Genomic DNA, 22,315 nt, shown 5'->3' with positions numbered 1-22,315 from the left:
ATTAAAATTTAATTACTTTTTTATATATTATTTTACATTTGTCTTTTTAATTTAGTTTAGAATTCCTTCTAATTTTATTTCATTTTATTTTATTTTTTGGTAAGATTTTAGTTTCAATAAATGTAATTTTTAGTTTGGTTTTAGTATTTTAGTTAAAACACTGAATGGTATCATTTGAAAATGTTTATTTAACGTTCAATTTCTCACAACACTATCTTGTGACATTTTCATTTTATAAGTGAAAAGTAAAGGTTTCAAGTTTTATATACTAACTTTCTAAATGTATAATAAATTGTGGCCATTTTTATTTCAGTTTTGTTTAGTTTGGGAGTTTTAGTAAGTATAGTTCGTTTTTTCCTTAGTTGTTTTATTTTTATTTCAGATAATAATTTTTTTTTTTTTAATTTAGGTTTAGTTCTCGCTAACAATAATAACACTGGTTTGTCTTCAGAATCTTCCGTTACTAACTGAAACGACTTTCCTTTTCCGCTGACATCATCGAGCCCCCTTATGTTTTAGCCCCTCCCCCCAAACTGCCTTTTCATGCAGAGATCCATCCAATCAATTCTCAAAGGAATTCTCATTGAATATCCTGTTTGATTTGGAATTCTGTCACATTATGGAAGTAAAATGAGTTTCAAACCTTGAATTGAAGTTCTTCACCTTTTAATAGTTCAGAACACATGTAGGAAGTTTTAAAGTGCCTGTGTATTTGGCACATGGAGCTGCGCGTGTGTGGGTGAGTGTGTATCAGATTTCCGCTGGCACACATACCTCACATACCCGGTATACTTTCTCTGTCACTATTAAACACACTCGCACACACACATTCAAGCATGCTGTGTTTTCCCTGAGCATGATACTGTTAAAGAAACACACATAAATGTGCACTATGCTCCAACAGCTGTCTGTCTGTTTGTATTTTCTGAAGGCCGGGCAACCTTCAATACGGATGTATTTTCAGAGGCAAGCCAGAAGACGACAGGACAGATACCAGCTATCTGCATGCCGACAGACCAAATCCATAAAGTCTGGTCACTTCTAGTCCTGCCAAGCCAGACTTTTCACTGTCAAAGTTTGAAGCCAATTTGAAGCTTTTTCTGGCCAAGAACTGCCCGCTTAGACAGGAAGAGACTTTGTATATTTTATTGACATATTAAGCTATTGAGTTTTTCATGCTCACCAAGGCAAGGAAAAAGTAATAGTGTGAAATATTATTACAATTTAACAGACCTGTTTTCTGTTTGAATGTATTTTAAAATGCAATTAATTCCTGTGATGCAAAGTTGAACTCCAGTCTTCAGTGTCACATGATCCTTCAGAAATCATTCTAATATGCTGTTTTACTGCTCAAGAAACATTTCTGATTATTATCAATGTTGAAAACAGCTGTGGTTAATATGATGCTGAAAATTCAGTTTTGCATCACAGGAATAAATTACATTTCAAATATATTCAAATAGAAAACACTTTTTTAAAATTGTAATAATATTTCACAATATTACTGTTTTTATTGTATGTTTGATGAAATAAATGCAGCCTTGGTGAGCAGAAGGGACTTCAAAAATGGTTATTATTCTAAACTTTTGACTGGTAGTGTGTAATATCACGCCATTAGAGAGAGCAAGGGGTGTGTGTGTGTGTGTGTGTGTGTGTGGACTGAATGTGAATGATCAATAACATTTGTCAGTTGGTCATGGCAGGGTGCAATTTCAGCCACAGGATCTGTGTGTGTGAATTTAAACTATTTAATTGACTTGATGTCAACATGACATTAGAATTGACACTATTCACTTTATCAGTGCATGTATATGGTCATATTATTTGTGATTTGTTGCATTTTATTCCAAAGAAACAACATTTATATTTTTAAAATTGTAATAATATTTCACAATATTACTGTTTTTATTGTATGTTTGATGAAATAAATGCAGCCTTGGTGAGCAGAAGGGACTTCAAAAATGGTTATTATTCTAAACTTTTGACTGGTAGTGTGTAATATCACGCCATGACCCACAACATCTTCATAGTTTCATTTCTGAGTTTCATTACCTGTGAAAATCTCGGTTTTAAGATCCTCAGAGATGAAGTCGGAACTTGTCTTATGTAACGTAATAAAAAGTATCATTAGGCTGGAATACAAAATGGATAAAAGCTGGAATTTCAACAATGAGTGAAGTGTGTTTGAGTTGCACAAATCAGTTTGGGGATTGGGTTTTTGGAGGTGTGTGGGAATGAAAGTGCATTGTTGATGCAATTTCACAAGGTAATCAGCTTAATAACAAAAACGGCATCAAGCAAAGTTAATCTCCCAGTGCATGATGGGTAATCGGCCACATTCCACAGTGGCTTAGAGCTGAAACTCATTTCTTTCCCTTCATCTCAACTCTTTAGACGTTTTGTTGATCTGTCCGTGTAATTGTAACTATTTTTTAGTTTCTCATAATATTTTCTCAGGCTGCACTGTTTTTGTGTGTTACGCTCATGATGATGCATGAAGAGCTGTATGATTTCTTGAACAGACGGCGGTCGGTGGGTTCGCTCCGCTGGTTCCTGGAGGAACCGGACTCTCCGACCCCGTTGCAGGAGTACCTGCAGAAGCTACTGGAGATGAAGATGCTCAGTAGTGTGAGTAGTCATAGCGACTGCATCCCTCAACGACTAGACTGGACATACAATTACTATAGTATACAATTTATTAAATGACTCTTTGGAATAGTTGATTCTGATTGGTCAAATGTGGCATTTTGTGTTAAAATATTTTGTATGTTGGCTTCAAAACTATATTATTAATCATTGTCCTAGGACACTGATTTCTTAGTGTTATGTCTATCGTATCACTCTGCACCATTTTGAAATCAAATATTTAATTTGTATTATTTATTTGGTAAGTAGCTGTGCAGTAAAGTCCAGTCGGCTTTATGTCGGAGTCCTGGGACTGGATTCATGAAACAGTTTTAAGAATTAAATTCCTCATACTTTTTGATTTCCTATTAATTTTAAGCTTAAGAAAAATATTTAGTGTCTTTAAATAAAATTGATTCATATTGAATTATTATGAGGATACAATAAAACTTTAACAATCTAAGCGCATGGTCTAAAGTAGGGCTGTGCGATTTGGGGGAAAATATCAAATTGCGATTTTTTTGACAGATATTGCGATTGCGGTTTGATTTGCGATTTTAAGTCTAGTCAAGCTTCAGCTCAATATTGCCAATAATGCGCAGCACAGTATGGGTATCATTACCCTGCTGAGAAAAAACAATAGAAACTATCACAGAAATTCTTATAGTTTCCATTAAACCATTACAAAATTCCTTTTTGTTTTGGGCATTATTCCAATAGGAATTACTGTTGTTCTATTGGTTGCCATCTGCCAGATTACATCCCACCAATAGAATCCATCAAATAGACACCACTATAGTTTACATTAAAACCAATACAATTCCCATTATAACCCTGAAATCCATTACATTTTTTATTGTGTTTTGGGAGAGGTTCTATTGTTTTTTTTTCAGCAGGCAAGATTATAATGGTATAACTACTTTTACAGAATTAACTTAATTACTGAATTTCACAGAAAATATTTGTTTATTTTTTATAAATAAATAACTGTATTTCTTAAGTCAATTATTCAAGTATTACATATGTTACATCGGCTGATTTATTCCTTTTAAGTATTTGGGATTTTAAGAGCAAATGGAAAATGTGCTGAATGTTTCATTTCATCCAAGTGAAATTAGCAAGCAACTTATAGGGCCATATTTTAACGATCTAAGTGCATGGTCTAAAGTGCATGGCACAAGTGCACTTAGGGTGTATCCGAATCCACTTTTGCTAGTTTAACGACCGGAAAGGCGCATAGTCTAAAGGGTTGTCCCTATTCTCTTAATGAGTAATGGGTGTTTTTTGGGTGTAACGTGCAATAAACCAATCAGAGTCTCATCTCCCATCCCCTTCAAAAGCCAGTTGCGCTTGCGCCATGGCGGGTTCGCTATTTACATGGCGGAATGTAATTTTTCATTTTGAAAATTTTTTTTGTGCTGCTGCGCGTCCCTGTGTGTGTAATAAGCAAAGTGTATGCGCCACCCGCCTATAGGCGCATATTACTAACTCTTTAAATAACAAAGAAAAATATTGCACCAAACTTTAGACCAGGTTTGAGTTGGTCAATGGCGAAGTCTATTTTCAGTTCCTCAAAATAGCAACGCGCCAACAATGCGCCTGAACCATAGACTGTATAAAAACATGGACGTAGTGTCCGTGACGTCACCCGTAGATTTCCAAAGAGCATTTTTGAAGCTCAAAAGTGGGCGGAGGCGGCCATTGCCATCTTGGCAGCGCGTCACCGCGCGTCACTCCCGGATAATCGAAAATGGGCAAAGAGGCGGGAGCTTGTTGCTGAAACCACGCCCACCTAGCTCGACAGTGGTGACAGCAGCGGCTGTCCCCATTTTAACATGGGGAGTCTATGGGATTGATTCCCTTTTGCAGCCAGCCTCTAGCGGCCAGTTGATGAATTACAGTTTAAGTCACTTCCTTGTTGGCTTCACGAGAGAGAGCGGGAGGTTGCCGCTTGGCCTGAACACACCTCTTTTTTAGACCAGCACGCCCATGAGCGCACAAATGGGCGCAAATGCATTTGCTATTTAAACAACGAGGCGCCGGACGAGAAAATGAGAACTGTGTGGGGCTGAAACTAGCAAAAACACTTGTGCCGCGCCTTGTGCCGCATTGCACCGGGTGTATGATAGGGCCCATAATAGGCATTTTCAAAATGATATAATAAATTATCTGTGGGATATTTTGATCTAAAACTTCACAGTTACATTCTGGGAACTCCTGAGACTTAAATTACATATTGTAAAAAGGGGCATAATATGTCACCTTTAAAGTCACATAAGTTTGTAACTCTATAATATTAGCTAATGGAAAGGTTTCACTGGTTTGTGTAGGTTTTTCTAGTACCGAAATTCACACATAAGCTTCAATGAAGGATTAATTGACAATGACTAATTAATTATTAATCAGTGAATTTGATTCTGATGGATCGGAGTGGATGAATTGTGATCTTAGTGAATTTCATCACTGTTCTTGGAGGCTAGTTACCAGGGTGGTTTGTCTTGTGTCAGCTTGGACTCTTGAGTTTCCAGCACACATCAGCAAAGCTAGAAAGTGAGTTTGTGTGGCTGAGATCACACAGGATGAACATGAGAGTATGTGTGTGTCATCCTTCCAGTCAAAGTGACTCAAATTCCAGCTGTCACTTGTGGGTGGGACTTTGAATGTGACAGACAGATGGGACTCCACCCAAAACCACTTAATTTACTGTTTTTGAGAACTGAAGCTTCTGTATCAGGAAATGCGTAAAAATGCAAATCACTTTCATGCTGTTCTCTCTCTATCTCTCTGAATACAGTTAGAGAAACCCTAGCAACCAAAAAGAACAGCAGAGAAACACTCTAGCAACCATATAGTAACATACTAAAATCACTGTCTTACAGCAACTGCATAGCAACACACTATCAAGCACTCAGATCACCCCAGCAACTGCATAGCAACGCGCTATCAAGCACTCAGATTGCCCCAGCAACTGCATAGCAACGTGCTATCAAGCACTCAGATCACCCCAGTAGCGCAATATCCACTATTCATATTGCCCGCCCCTAGCAACCTCATAGCAACACTCAGAATACCCATTGCTACTGCTCAGAACTACTTGGCAACAAGTGGTAGCTTTAGAAGTCTAAAAGCCCACGTTTTTTTTGTGCATTTGTGTGCATTTATGAACATCTGAGACCTTCTCTCAGTAGTGGAAAGGGATTTTTATGTTAGCATTTGAGATTAATGATGCTAGCAGTGTTTATGGAGCGGTTGTGGTGATGTTCTCTTGGGCGTTTTAAATCGATGGGCTATTTCAGAGCAGTGTACTTGTTATGATGCCCTACTGTGTGTAGAGAAGACGTTTAAGTTCATGTTGGATGTTTTCATGTCACAAAGACAAATGTTGGTGATAGGACCATCCAAGTGTGTGTGACCCTTCTGTGTATCATGACCAAGAGGTTACAGTAGCTCTGTTCTGCCTTTTTTTCAAGCACAAAGACCCTGTGTGAAAGACCAATGGACTGGCATTCGCACAAACACACACACAATCTCACACACACACACACACACACACACACATACATAGAAACATACAAATTGCTCAACATCTCACACAAATATTTCTCTCTGAATGCAAACCGCCTACAAGTGCCAGCCACAATGAACAGAGGCTATTGAACGAAGAGAGAGACGCTTCTATTTTCTACAATTAGCATAACTTCAAAACATCTCATGACGATTGAAAACCCCTACCAAGTACACTCATAATGCACAATAGCTGTTTACAAGCACTAATTTTCAATCAGATCTATTCCAATTTCAGATTCTAAATGTTTTGAAATCCGATTCACATGTTTGTTTACACATGCAGTTCTTGTATTTCGAACAAAACTTATGTGCGATGACTTCACTGTGAGTATAACACTGTCATTTTTGCATTTGATGACACATCTAAAAACAGCTGATATGTCAGAAGTGTTTTTTTTAGCAAATATTTAGTACATATTCAGTTACTAATTACTGACAATTAACCACTTAGATCATTCCAGCAACCGCATAGCAACACATCATCAACCACTCAGATTACCCCAGCAACTGCATAGTAACGTGCTATCAACCCCTTAATCACCCCAGCAACCGTAGCAACGTACTATCAACCCCTTAATCACCCCAGAAATCGTATAGCAATGTGCTATCAACATTCGGATCACCCCAGCAACAGCATAGCAGCGCACTATCAACCCCTTAATCACCCCAGAAATCGTATAGCAATGCGCTATCAACATTCAGATCACCCCAGCAACAGCATAGCAACGCACTATTAACCCCTTAATCACCCCAACAACCGCATAGCAACGCACTATCAACCCCTTAATCACCCCAGAAATCGTATAGCAATGCGCTATCAACATTCAGATCACCCCAGCAACAGCATAGCAACGCACTATCAACCCCTTAATCACCCCAGCAACTGCATAGCAACGCACTATCAACCCCTTAATCACCCCAGCAACCACATAGCAACGCACTATCAACCCCTTAATCACCCCAGCAACCACATAGCAATGCACTGTCAACCATTTCACCCTAGCAACTGCATGGCAACATGCTATACACCGCATAGCAATTTATTCACAATGAACAGTTTGTAAGACGGAAGTAAACATACATACGTTCATGAAGTAAATTGTATGTAAACATACGGATCACTGCACTGCACAAGTGCGGAACATATTTTTCAATCCGAATTGATTTCAAGCATTTACTTGCTTAATTTTTTTCTGTTGATTGGGTTCCTATTGACCAGTCCTTCCAATACAATCAAAATTTAATTTGGATCAAGCTCAGTAGGATGGATTGAGGTGTTTACATTCAGCTTTTCATTCTGATTGAGCCATCAAACAGATTATTCGGTTGCATGTAAACGTGTGTGTGCTGAAACTGTCAAGCCTAATTGGACTTTTTGGTTTGTTGCATGCAAAAACGAAAACCATGTTAACCATGTTGGTATGGTTAGATTAATGTTGTGAACCAGCCTTTGATAATGTGTATGATGCTGTTCACTTTTTGTTCCCTCCAAGCAGTTTTTACAGTTATTTGTTTACTTGTGTGACTCAGACTTTGTATATGAGTGTTTTTTGGGGGGAATTTCATGTGGATGGTGTTTCATGGTGTTTCGGTTTCATGGTGTCAACTGATGAACAGAAACTGAACCCTTGATGTGTGAGTGTGTTTGGAGTTTTGGGAACTTTCCTTTAGTTGGTAATTAAATAAAAAGCTCACAACAAAGACTTTTAGACTTTTTTTGGTTGATTGACAGTACAGAGGGTACACAAGTAACTCTCTACTGCTTAGTGATGTTACGTTCGTGAACGAATCGTTCTTTTTGTTCTCGTTCACGTAATCCATTGACTCATATTTCTTGTTCACTGAAATTCCTCCCTCCATAGCAGCGCGGCACTATTAGCAGCGCATGCGCAGCTTGGTGAACCGGGTAGCTCTGAATTGTTTCATCCTGTCAAAGAATGACTAAACCTCAAGCCAATAGCCTTCGAGTATGAGATGTGATGGAGCATGTGATTTGTTGAATGTAGTGAACGAATACGCCCTTCACTGAACGAGTTTCTTTTGAGTCTGAACGAGATCGAGAGATCTTCTCGTTCGTGAACGAGTTGAATGAACTGGTACATATCTCGTTTGTGAACGAGTTGAATGAACTGGTACATATCTCGTTCGTGAACGAAATGAATGAGAGTGTACCGGGTCAGTCGGCCATTTAGCATGTCAATCTCGATAAGCAATCAGCAGAAGGCGGATGCAAAGCACAGTTATAGGTACTGTGCACATACGCTTGTTTATATATTCATATTTAGCATACAGAACATAACTCCACGTTTAATCCCCGATTTATGAATGTGTAAATGTCTGACCAAACAATTAAAATGTTAATTATGCAAGAAAACCTTGTGCTTTGGTCATCTGAACAACTTATTTAGACTTTATTTATTTAATCAGTAGATTATGCACACATTTTAATAAAGTCAAATCAGTTTTTTGTAACAAGTAAATTCGTTCGTTGACTTAAGACATAACACATAAGACTTTTTCGCCACCTGCTGGCGTATTTATGTATTATGAAGAAATGGTCACTGAACGAATCATTTTGGTGAACGAACTGAAAATTAACGAATCTCTTGAAAGAATCAAAATTTCCATCACTACTACTGCTCCAAGAGGTCGGCAGTGGAACTGCAGGCCTCACATAGACCTACATTTCCTGTTTCCTAATGAGCAGACAATGGTTGACTTCCATTTTATTATTTTATTTTAACTTCCTAAATTATCATATTATATTATATGTACCCTGTACTATTTATTTTATTTTATTTCGTAGAAATTAGCATCATATTACCATGCACTATGTATTTTTTATTTTTTTTACTTCCTAGAGGTATATGTATTCTTCACTATTTATTTATTTATTTATAACTTTCTTGAAATGTCCATTATTATTATTATTTTTTTTTTTTACTTCCTAGAAGTGACCATCATGTGCCCCTCACTATTTATACAAAAAGTGTTGGCCTATTAGTGCTTATTTACTCGTTTCAAAGTGACACCACACAGACCGCTACGACATTTTATTCTCCAAAATAATTAAATAAATTTATAAATAACACTTCTTTGGTGACATTGTTAATTTTGTGGTCTAAAAACAAAATGGCAAATCTTTCTCGAGCAAGTCCTGTGCAGCGCTGCCGAAGACTTCCATAACCCGAATGAAGCAAGTTGATGGGCTGCTCTTGATCTCGCTCTGGTTGATGTGTGCGCACTCTCTTCCGGGAGAAGTGTCCATTAAAGGAGTTCCACACTTCATGACATCATGAAGAGCCATAAAAAAAAAAAACTTATACGAACCCTGAAAAAGTGTATTTGGCACAGAAATACCCCATCATACGTCCAACCCGTTTTTTGAAACTTTGGCTATGTTTAGCATCCAACTCTTTAATCACTATTTATTTATTTATTTATAACTTTCTTGAAATGTCCATTATTATTATTATTTTTTTTTTTTACTTCCTAGAAGTGACCATCATGTGCCCCTCACTATTTATACAAAAAGTGTTGGCCTATTAGTGCTTATTTACTCGTTTCAAAGTGACACCACACAGACCGCTACGACATTTTATTCTCCAAAATAATTAAATAAATTTATAAATAAAAAAAAATTTAAAAATGTAAATGTAATAAACTTTGTCTGCAATGGTCTTGTGCATGTTTGGTCAATTTTAGAAGAAATACTGACTTGGGATCAGATGACCCTGTTCTTATTACCCATATTGCACCTGAGACAAAGCAGCAGACTGATCTGAGGTCTGTAGTTTGGGCTTATAATTTCAGCTCCAGATGTGTAAGGTTTGCATTCCTGTTTAGTTTAGTCTCATCAGTGATATATTTAGCATTTCTTCTCTCTCTCTCTCTCTCTCTCTCTCTCTCTCTGTTATTTGTGGAAATGAGTGGAGTTCTTCATTAGTGTAGCGGTTAATTGGCCCGTCCCAAAGTACCAAAACAGAAGCCTGATAAAGCTGGTCTCTCTGGCTAAATTAAGGCCAGATTTCACAAGGATGGAGAGTGAATCATGTTGTGTGGATGTTGAGAGTTTGTTGAGTTCATAGCAGGAAGGTAAATTAAAAACACATTTACTGATTTCAGAAATGTTGAGAGAAAATTTCTTACAAAAATGTACAGTTTCCACCAGAATACCTTACTACATTCATATAAAATCTACTCAAAACAGTGTGAAAAGCATTAAGAATCTTTTTGTCATTTTAATTTCAGTATTTTCTGTAAATGGTTTCTAGGGCATTGATAAGTGGGTGTTCTGGGTGGTTGTTAGGTTAGATTTTGATTGATTACTGTGTTTGTTTTCTGGATGGTTGCTATGCAGTTGCTAGGGCATTCTAAAGGTTGCTATGCAGTTGCTATGGCATTTTGGGTGGTTGCTATGCAGATGCTAGATTTTAGGAGCTGCATAACATTAGCAATCACCCAGAACACCCTAGCAACTGTATAGCAAAACTGATTACTGTTTTTTTTTTCTGGATGGTTGCTATGTATTTGCTAGGGTGTTCTGGGTGGTTGCTTTGGCATTGATAGGTGCTTACTAGAGTGATCTGGGTGTTTCCTATGTGGTTGCTAGGGCATTCTAGGTGATTGCTATGCAGTTGCTAGGGCATTGTGAGGGGTTGCTATGCAGTTACGAGGGCTTTTTGGGTGGTTTCCATGCAGTTGCTAGCTACTAGGAACTGTATAGCATTAGCAATTGTTCAAAATGTCCTAGCAACTGCATAGCAACCACTCAGAAAGCCCTAGCAACTGCATAGCAACCACCCAGAAAGGGTGATTACTGGTTTTACATGGTAGTTGCTATGGTGGGGTTAGTTGCTTGGGTATTGGTAGGTGCTTACTAGAGTGTTCTGGGTAAAACATTCGTCACCGAAATGCCGGGAACAAACAAACAAACTGCATCATTGTTCCCTTAACGCTGGGTTCTTTGGGAAGCTGAACAAGGTTATCTTTCCCTCACAACCAAAAACACACTTCTTTGGTGACATTGTTAATTTTGTGGTCTAAAAACAAAATGGCAAATCCTTCTCGAGCAAGTCCTGTGCAGCGCTGCTGAAGACTTCCATAACCCGAATGAAGCAAGTTGATGGGCTGCTCTTGATCTCGCTCTGGTTGATGTGTGCGCGCTCTCTTCCGGGAGAAGTGCCCATTAAAGGAGTTCCACACTTCATGACATCATGAAGAGCCATAAAAAAAAAAAACTTATACGAACCCTGAAAAAGTGTATTTGGCACAGAAATACCCCATCATACGTCCAACCCGTTTTTTGAAACTTTGGCTATGTTTAGCATCCAACTCTTTAACAGTGTAAATAAGTCAGAATGCATGAAATAGCATTAGATCTCCCCTTTAAGTGTAATACTTGTGCAATAGTGATGGTTGTCAGCTCTCCTATGTTTACAGACAGGATCTCAGTGTCTGACTTGTGCTCTGCTCTTCAGAGTCTTTGGATTTAATGAGTTCATGAGAGATGAGTGAACTCTAGGATTTCTGGGTGTCCCATCAGAGCACACAGTGCCTATTTATAGAGAGAGAGAGGAGGCGTGTGTGCATGTGTTTCTGGATGATGGAATATGTGTCGTACAGCTATTCTCATGCTCATTTGTGCAGTTGTGTGTGTTTTATTTCAGGCTGAATTACAGCATTCTGCCATGCTCACAAGAATAATTATTATGAAAAATTGTTGTTTCTTCCATATATAGACTAGACTAGAGTATGACCTCATTTTTGATTCAGAATCTATGATGACATTATCACATTGATCATAGTAGTGCATTTCTGTGTTTAAAGGAATAGTGCACCTTAGGGGCCGTTTACATGACACAGTTTTTATGTGTTTGGGCGGTACACTTACATGACAACAGCGTTTCAGGGGCCTAAAAAGGCAAACATTTGAAAATGGGTTTTAGATTGCAAGTTTTTGGAAACGATGTTGTTATCATCTCCGTGTAAACTACAAAAGTGCAGATTTGTAAAAATGGTGAAGTCATGACATGCACACACATATTATGTGTTTAGTCTATAGGAATGTGAATGTGACATCACCAGCTACTGGCCTGGCATGAATAATACAGCATTTTTAGTCGTTTTTGCCACCACCCAGAACTGCATAGCAACCATCCAGAAAAAAACCCCCCAGTAATCAAAGTTTCTGGGTGGTTGCTATGCAGTTGCTAGGGCATTCTGAGGGGTTGTTTTGCAGTTACTAGGACATTCTGTGTGGTTGCTTTGCAGTTGTTGGGTGTTTTGGTTAATGGCTATGCAGTTGCTAGTAGGAACTGCACGACAACCACCCAGAATACCTTAGCAACTGAATAGCCACTACCCAGAAAACCCAGTAAGTGCCCAGAAGACGCAAGCAACTTTCTGTGGGGTTGCTATGCAGTTGCTAGGGTGTTCTGGGTGGTTGCTTGGACATTAATAGGTGTTTAGTAGACATTTCTGGGTGTTTCTGGTTGTTAGGGTATTCTGAGAGGTTGCTATGCAGTTCCTAGGGCATTCTGGGTTGTTTCTACGCAGTTGCTTGCGTCTTCTGGGCGCTTACTGGGTTTTCTGGGTAGTGGCTATTAGGGCTGCACGATAAATCGCATGCGATTATTTAATGCGCATCTTGTCAGTAAAGCTGGTTCTGTAATCAGCGGTAAATCTCCATCACCTGCGTGCTTTCACATGGAGCAGCATTTACTACACAGCCGTTGTTCACTGACAAGCTGCACAAAAAATGTGCAAAATATGATCGTGGTTTTGCGCAGCTTGTCAGTGAACAATGGCTCTGTGTAGTAAATGCTGCTCAATGTGAAAGCACGCACGTGATGGAGATTTACCGCTGATTACAGAACCGGCTTTACTGACAAGATGCGCATTAAATATCGCATGCGATTTATCGTGCAGCCCTAGTGGCTATGCAGTTGTTACTAGGAACTGCAAGACAACCTCCAAGAACACCCTACCAACGGCATAGCGACCACCCAGAAAGGGTGATTACTGTTTTTTCTTGGTAGTTGCTATGCAGTTGGCTTCTTGTGATCACTTAGTAGTCCATATGACTGCAATATATTCCAAGTCATGAGTATGTAAATAATAACTAACCTTTTAGGTATGTGCACACATGAAAGTGTGCTTGTGTTTGTTTGTATTATGGATAAAAGTCACCAGGGGGGTTTTAAATATCAGACGTCTTTTAAATTCCTTTCTTTCTCTCTCTCACTCTGAGTCATTCTCTCCATTTTTCCCTCCAGTTGCTCAGTCACCAACTGGCAGAGCTTTGAATTTTACATGCATGCAGCTCAGACGCCTACAGCCGAGCATGTATGTGTGCTCAGTCTCCGCTCGATCCCTCGTTTCCATCCAGTAAACGAGTTCACTGTGGATGCAGGTGCTCTGCAATCTGTTCAGGGTCGGCTGGTGGCCCTTCGTGACCCTCATTAATCCACGCCAACTTGCCGTCGCCACTCTAGAGTACAGCGGATATAATGACTCCATCACCTCTACTCCCTAACAGAGAACGTTACAATGTAAACATTGTGAAAATGTTATGAACAAACATTCCATATCATGTTAATAGTATTTGATAAATGTTCTCACAGTGTTTGGAGGAAACAGTCCTGGTGCAGCATTGTTTGAATGTCCGTTGGAGCCGAAATTTGCTAATTGGGCCTAATTCATGAAACTTCTTTGAAAATAGTTTGAAGTATTATTGTCATTCATATGTGTTAATTGTAATTTGACGCAACAGGTTATGTAGGAATGGATTTATGAACTATAAGGATAGTTTTACACATTTGCACACATTTGCGTTTAAATAAGTCCCAGTATTTTGAGGGGCACATTAAGAATGTCCTCGTCAACGTGGAAAAATTTATTGCCATAATAATTGCTCCTAATATTCTTTTAGGATGATACAACCAGTGTTGGGTAGTAACTGATTACATGTAATCTGGATTACATAATCATATTACAAAAATGTAAGTACTTAAAATTAGATTGTATTACATTTTAAAGTGCTCAAAATCATATTACAGTTACTTTTTTATAGATTACATGATTACATATTATTTACACAATTGCAGTTTTCCCTTTCTAAAAAAATCCTACTGCTTATATGCATGCACCACTAGTCAGGTGGCTATAATTACACAGAGAGTGGAAAGGCCACAATTAGTTCAATTTGACATTTTAATTAAATTAATTATTAGCTTTTCATCACCTCACGAACCCCAGTATGAGAAACCTTCCCATAGGAAAGAAAAATCAAAAGAGAGATCTCTTTAACATCTCAAATATTTCTCCTAGACAGAAATTAGGTTACTTTAAGATCGAATGGAGATTTTTGCTTGAGTCTCCTGCTTCTCAAACTTGTCTCCTGAGACAAAAACTCTTAACACACAGTGTGTGATGTTGTTGAGATCTCTTCTAAAGCTTTAAAAGAGACAAATGTGAGAGATCCAGAGTCTAGCTAAGGAGAAATATCTGAACACAGTGTGTAAAGTTGTTGAGATCTCTTCTAAAGCTTTAAAAGAGACAAATGTGAGAGATCCAGAGTCTAGCTAAGGAGAAATATCTGAACACAGTGTGTAAAGTTGTTGAGATCTCTTCTAAAGCTTTAAAGACCATTGTGAGAGAGTTTTTGTCTCATGAGACAAGTTTGAGAAGCAGGAGACTCAAGCAAAAGTTTCCATTCAATCTTAAGGTAACTTCATTTATGTCTAAGAGAAATATTTGAAATGGTAAAAAGATCTCTTTTTTTTATTTTATTTTTCTTCCCTCTGGTTAGCTTCAATGTCATTTATCTACACAATTTCAATCAAAGACAATACATGCATTGTCATATTTGAAGTTGTTTTATGGAGACAGTGTTTTATTGCACAGTGATTTAACAGAGGAAGCCATAACCTATATTTACAGACATGCAAAAATGGGCTGTACAAGACTAAATTGTAATACTAAACAAAGCAAAAAACAAAACAAAAGAAAAAACTGGTACACTAGTGTTACATTTGTTAAAAAAAGGTATTGCTCTTATACTAAACATCTTGCACTTGTAAGTCCTTTCTAGTGTGTTTGGAAAAGGTGGTGTATACAATGCTGGACATTGAAGATAAATTTAAACATTTAAACTAGTAATATTAGTAATAGTAATATTGATATTCTGAAATGTTTAATGCTATTTAAATGATAGTTTTAGTATTACAATATTAGTAAAAGTTTAACGTTTCTCCTAAAATAAAACTTAAGACATCTTAAGACAAAGCTGATATCTCAATGAGACATATAAGAGAATCACCCCCTTAGTATCCTGAGCGTAGAGTAATCTCTGTCAGAACCATAGCCTTGTGGGCAGCACAGCAACGTGAAGGCACAACTGCATTTTAGACAACATGGGTTTGAATTCCAGCTAAAGGTGTTCAATTCTCAACTGTCCAATCGTTTCCAGTCTCTACTCCTACTGTCCTGACCATTAAAGGTGAAAAACCCCATTGCAATAAAAAAAGCAACCTCTGAGCAGTAAAACATGTTAATAATGGAGTCTTGCAAGAGATTACAGCAAGACAATTAAGAGATCTCTCAAGTTTCTCACACGTTTCTCTCCCATTGTCATTTTAGATTCCTTTCTTTCAGAACTTTCTCATGTCTCAGTTGTGTCTACTTTTATTTCTCCTAAGGATTTTTAGGAGAAACATCTGAGACACTGTTGAGACTAAAATGAGAAGTCTCCTGAGGTTAGAACTTTCTCATGTCTCATTTGTGTCTACTTCCATTTCTCCTAAGGAATTTTAGGAGTAATATCTGAAATGCTGTTGATACTAAAATTTGAGTTGAATTACTGAAATAAATGAACTTTTCCACGACATTCTAATTTATTGAGATGCACCTGTATATGAGAATCTCATCTCATCTAAGTCTCCTGAGCTTAGGAAAAGCAACCACTGAGCAATACATTTTTCCTATGGGTTGACCTTAATGCACTTTTTGATGTTGATAACAAAGAATGGAAAATATTTTCTTATGAGTTAGATCAAAAGTAATCTAAAAGTAATCCAAAAGTACTCAGAACACATTACCTATGTGTAATCCAACAGATTATGTTACTAAGTACAATTTCCGTTATGTAATTTGTAATGGACTACAATTTGTAAGTAATCTACTCAGCACTGGATACAACATAGAAAAATCAGTATTTTATAAAAGAACATCATTGTAAACTTACTATATTTTTAAACAGTATTTATATATTCAATAACCATTACAAGCTAACCTTCCCATAATATTAAATTGTTACAAATGACATCATTATACTATGTTTGTTATGTAACATTAACACAATCACATTGACACATTAAGACTTACATTAAGAAACTAGGAACTAGAAACTATTTTAACATTTGCACAACCAAACCAAAACGTTTTAATGCTTAAAAACTTCAGAACCTAAATTGTAGGCGCCAAAACGCTTATGTTGTGAATCGCCTATTGTTGTTTTGTTCCTCATTTGTATGCCGCTTAAAATAGAAAGTTCTGCTAAATGCCTGGATGTAAATATGAATGTAAATTCCTCATCAGGCAGTGTATTACTTGCTTGCGAGAGCTGTGCTGGATCTATCTGGTGCTCTTTGGTCGTCGCTAATGTCGGGCTTGAATAAAGAAATAGAACTACTGAACTACTGTAAATCTGGGGCCCAGACGCTCATTGGATCAGCTCCAGATGTGGAGTATGTCTGCTTTATGCTGGTTTGGGGGGTTTAATCTGTGGATAGAGACAGAATCTGGACTATAATCCACCATTATAACACTGGGATCAGCATTTGATACTGGCGGACGGACTGGTTTTGACCGGAGAATTGTGCTGGTTTGAACCGGGCAGGCAGTCTTGGTCCTGGTTTTGATTTTAGAACTGGTTTGGGTGGAGATGGCGGCCGCTTCATCATTCAAAGAACCATGGATTAAAATATTGTCGACTCAGAGGGTAAATGAATATGCTAATGCTTTTGTGTTGCATTACTGCACCAAAGAACGTATTATATAGAGTTTTAATAGTATTAACTTTTCATTTATAACACTATACTTTTACTTTTTATGGTTATTTTTCTAGGATGAGCCGCTCTTGTTGTACTGTTACTCATTTTTAAGTCACTTTGGATGTGAGTGTCTGCTAAATATATAACTGCACATGTAAATTGGATTATACCAACCTTTAATATATATTAAGATTATATATAACCTTTATTTTAATGTTAAACCAACTGAGCCAAAAGTACATTCAGACTATTCTTACTAGTCCCTTTATAAAGAAATGTTCCATATAGAAATGTCCCTTCAAGGTGACGTCAAGTTTTGATGTTTTTAATACTTTGTCGCCTCGAGAATAGCAAAATCTGTCCTTGTGAACAGCGACACAAAGCGTCTTTACTTCTGGTAGCGGTTTCAAACACGGGGACTTTGGCTTTCATAGAGCTAGTCTAGATTCCTCTTGCACTTGTTGCGCTTCATAGACATGTTTGCATTGCTGAAAATGTCAGACAGCCAAGCATCCGTTTGTCACATAATACGCCATCTCACTGATTACAACCTCAAAAGCAGATTTTAAAATTGCCCTCTTTAAAACTTCAGCTGCTGGGTGTCTGCTGCTCTTCTAGTGTTTCTTGTGTGGGCTAGAGACTGTGTTGTGTAAGAGGAGGTGATCTGTGTTTAAATGAGGCCGGCTAATCGTATTAGGTCATTTGAATTACCCAGATGCTGACAGGGGACTTTGGCACTGTGTGTGTTTCTTAGCCGTATTCTTCCATTGGTAGTTTTAATAGCCTCACCAGAAATGAAAATTCAGTCATTGTTTACTCACCCTTGTGTCGTTCCAACTTAAATGCTGTTATTTTTTCCATGGAACACAAAAGTAGGAATTTTAAAAGATTTCCATGCGGTTCTTTACGTATATTGATCATTTATAGGGACTGCAAAACAGAAAAACACAAAAAAGGCAATAAAGATATCATAAACGTAGTCCATATGATTTGTGTTAATAATGTTTTGCATTAAATTGTTTACAAAATTTCAGTCTATTCCTCGCACATGTTACTTTAGAAGACATAGCATGCACGTTGTTTGGACTTTTTTACTGCATGGTTTTTGGTTTAATTTTGGTTTGGTTTGTTCAGATTAAAACAATTCATATTGTTTTGGAACGACATGATGGTGAGTAACTAATGACCAAATTTTCATTTTCGTTGAACTGTACCTTTAAATAATAGACTGAAATTTATAATGTGGAGTGCAGAAACCTAAATCATCACCCACATGTACATCCTGTGTCTGTGTGCACAAACACAAGGTTTGAACGTTCATCCTGTCTGCTGGCTGAATGCATGCGGACAGTTTGCACGAACAGGAATTGAAGAGTAGTGTCTTCTTTCATAAGGACAAAGTGAAATGGTCTTGTGCATCTAACGCTCGTACAGATGGAGGGAGGGATTATCTGACTGAATTCTTCAGACTTCGAGATGGTTGAAGAGAAAATGGGGGGATGCTGGAGTCAAACGAAGGTGATCAAAGCGATACTACAGTACGATACCATTTACGTGTTGAATTTAGGGTAGATTCTGTCTAATGTGTCAAGTAAAGTTAATGATGTGATTGTATTGTGCACTGTAAAGATTTCAGCAAAGAAATGAAATTTCAGTCGTTGTTTACTCAACCTGATGTCATTCCAAATGCTGTTATTTTTTTGACACAAAAGTAGGATGCAGTTCTTTTCATATAATGATCATTTATAGTGACCAAAAAAAGGAAATAAAGAAATCATTAAAGTAGTCCATACAATTTGTTTGGGGAGTGTTTAATAATAACACTTTTTTTTTTTTTTGCATAAAAATGGTAAAAAGTTTTTACAAAATTTAAATCTGTTCCTCACTCATATTCATATCATATTACTTCAGAAGACATGGAACACAGTATGCAAATGCAAGTACTGTTATCAGGAGACATTTTAGGATTTTAGAGTTGCTGTATGGTTTTTAGAAATCTAAAAAGTTATTAATTTCATTATAGGTTCGTAAGTGTTTTGATTTCTGGGTTTCGTTCTTTGTAGAACTTAAAGGGATGAGTTTCTTTCTTCTGGAAAGAAAAAAATACTATGCAAGTCTGTGGAGACCAACAATTGTTTGGTTATCTAAATTCTTCAGAAAGTCTAATTGTGTTCAACAGAAGAAAGAAATTCATACAACTTACAACAGGTTCTTTTATGACAGTTGATTTAAAATAAGTTTTGGCTCTATCTGGAACGTTTATTATCCACAGTCATGTGACTTGAGTAGTTTAGAGGGACATTAGCAAGAACTTCCTGTTGTGTTTCGTTATGTAAGGCGTTTTTTTGGGGTTGTTTTTGTACAATTCAATTACATATGCTTCATAAGTTGTTGGTGCAGTATATAGGATTTCTTGCTGGTCAGATACCGATATTGGATCAGTTAAATTAACAAGTCTAAGTATTTTCTGTCATATTTTACCCAGCATGCAGCAGGCTCTTAAACTGAGCCCGTCACGTCTCAAATGTGTGATCAGTGTTAGCTGAGGTGTGACAATTGAGTGCGTCTGCTAATAGGACTCATGTCTGTGGTGTGTTTGTGTGTTGTAAAGCAGTTTTACTGGAAATCATCTGGAAATGGAAAATTAAAACCCTACACACACCTCATCAAACCTGTATGCAATCATCAATAGATGACCACAACACAAGATATTAATAAAACTTTCAGGGCCAGTAACTTGAGCACTGCAAACTTAATGTGGGCACATGCGTTTCTGAATGTGGTTTAAGTGGTTGGATCACAATTATTATTATTTTTTTAGTATTTACGTATCCTGGAAACATAAAATCACCTGTATTCACTTCCAGATTTCAGTTTTGAATAAAACTTGGACTGTTCACTCTATAGATCTGGTTCCTTGTGTTTTTCTGATAGGAAACCTTCAGAAACATCTTGAACTTGATGCAGTAGAGATCCAAGCTTTAATTTGTGAATTATGTATGTAATGATTTGTACAATGATTTGTGAGCCAATCTGTTTAGATTTTGACTTCAAAACCTGGCAAATTTAAAATTGCATGTAAAACTGATACATGTAAACTGTTTTTTCAACCTCATACTGTATAGTTTGCACTTATTACTTTAGTAACATCATTCTAGCACATTAAGTGAAAATACAAAAATTAATGCATTCGTTAAAGGGGTCATATGATGCTGCTAAAAAGAACATTATTTTGTGTATTTGGTGTAATTAAATGTGTTTATGCGGTTTAAGGTTCAAAAAACACATTATTTTCCACATACTGTACATTATTGTTTCTCCTCTATGCCCCGCCTTTCTGAAATGCGTCGAGTTTTACAAAGCTCATCGGTCTGAAAAGCGAGGTGTGCTCTGATTGGCCAGCTATCCAGTGCGTTGTGATTGGCCGAATACCTCAAGCGTGTGACGGAAATGTTACACCCCTTACCATATTGTGATGCCATGTCCCGGAGCGACGAGACAAAACCAGTAAAACCCATTACAAACGAGGCATTTGTAGCATCCAGTGGGGACATAATTACGGATTATAATGACTTATACTGTCTTTTTACGTATTGCGTTGCATCGCGCAGCGTAAACATAAAACCACGTCTGCATTTGTGATTGGAGAAATGACAAACAACAAACGCTACTCTACACTGCCCAAAAAACTCTCGTTTGAATCATCAGTGGCAAATTCTTTAAATATGAAAACGTAACACAACGAAATCAGAACAGCAGGCATTGTAGTCTACTCTACCAGGATCAGGAAACAGTCCTCCATAAAATGCTGCACACATCTGAATATTTGGGTTGAACTGTTCTGGAACAGTGTTGTAAATACAACTTAACCACTGATTTCTAGTCGTGTCCTCTTTTGGAAGGCCAAACAAAGTAGTTTCGCTTTCAAAACGAAAAAGCGTCACACACCTTGAGTGAGCGGAGGCCGGCAGCCTTGAGAACGGCACGGCCGGCGGATTCGACGAAGGAGCTTCGTCCACGGTGAAAGCCGATCCGGCGATCCACAGCGCGAAGTTGATGTATTTCCTCAGCAACCAGCACGGATCAGCTCCAGGCATGACGAAGCGGATATCGTCCTCTTTTGGAAGGCCAACCAAAGTAGTTTCGCTTTCACAACGAAACACACAGCGCCTTCACGACATGGCGGCGGCGGCAACAATACTACAGCGAGAATAAAAGTTACTCCTTCTTTCTTTGCGTGAACATTTGGGCGGCATTATGCAAATCTTCCCACATAGTGATGTAGATATGTGGGGGCATGTTAGAACGAGCCGTTTTAGGTAGGTGTGGCTGACTCTTAACTTTTAAAAAGAATATCTCTTTGGATTTGAGACTTTAGTCTTTGCAACTTTACAGATCTTCTTTATGCACCAAGAGCTTGTAACACTTCAAAGAGAAAGGAAAAATTGAAATCGCATCATATGACCCCTTTAAAAAGGTCACTATTTTTGACAGTACTCGCTTTCATGTCAGTATCAGGGTGGGCTTTTCCTGTCCACTTCCTGCTGACCTAGTAGAATGACACGTAGAACCTTTCCTTGGTGTGGTACATTTTTTATTTCAACAGCTAATTTAGGATGTTGAAACATCAGTCTGCACTGTTATTGTGCCAGCTTTAACATATCTCTCTCTCTCTCTTTCTCTCTCAGGATCAGTTTGATAACCTGGAAAAGCACACACAGTGGGGAATCGACTTTGTGGAAAAATACACCAAATTTGTGAAGGAAAGGTCTGAGATCGAGCTTAACTATGCAAGACAGATCAGGTGAGTGTTGCATCAACCTCTGTGATTAATACATGTGCACTAAATATTTTGGTTTGCATAAACGTTATACATGAAGACTTCTAAATGATGTATACAGGCTTTTATCATGGAATGGGTCATTTTCAGTTGCAGAATAACTAATAAAAAACATTACATCCTTAAAGGGATAGTTCACTCAAAAATGAAATTTCTGTCATTAATTACTCACCTTCATGTCGTTTCAAACCCGTAAGACCTTCGTTCATCTTCGGAACACAAATTAAGA

At 37.6% G+C, this 22,315-nt stretch overlaps 1 protein-coding gene across 1 annotated transcript in view; it reads left to right on the top strand.

Moving 5' to 3' along the window:
- The first annotated feature begins 2,449 nt into the window (after window positions 1-2,449).
- The window catches only part of fnbp1b (formin binding protein 1b), a 58,289-nt gene continuing 38,423 nt past the window's right edge, over window positions 2,450-22,315 (top strand). The window contains exons 1-2 of the mRNA XM_016470101.1: window positions 2,450-2,628; window positions 21,935-22,050. Of these exons, the coding sequence (XP_016325587.1) occupies window positions 2,485-2,628; window positions 21,935-22,050 (260 nt within the window). The 5' untranslated portion in view covers window positions 2,450-2,484. The remainder of the gene's footprint in view (window positions 2,629-21,934; window positions 22,051-22,315) is intronic.

This window comes from Sinocyclocheilus anshuiensis, unplaced genomic scaffold (genome assembly GCF_001515605.1).
Source record: "Sinocyclocheilus anshuiensis isolate Anshui unplaced genomic scaffold, SAMN03320099.WGS_v1.1 scaffold708, whole genome shotgun sequence".
Taxonomy (NCBI): Eukaryota; Metazoa; Chordata; class Actinopteri; order Cypriniformes; family Cyprinidae; genus Sinocyclocheilus; species Sinocyclocheilus anshuiensis.
This window is presented reverse-complemented; position numbering and strand designations above follow the sequence as displayed.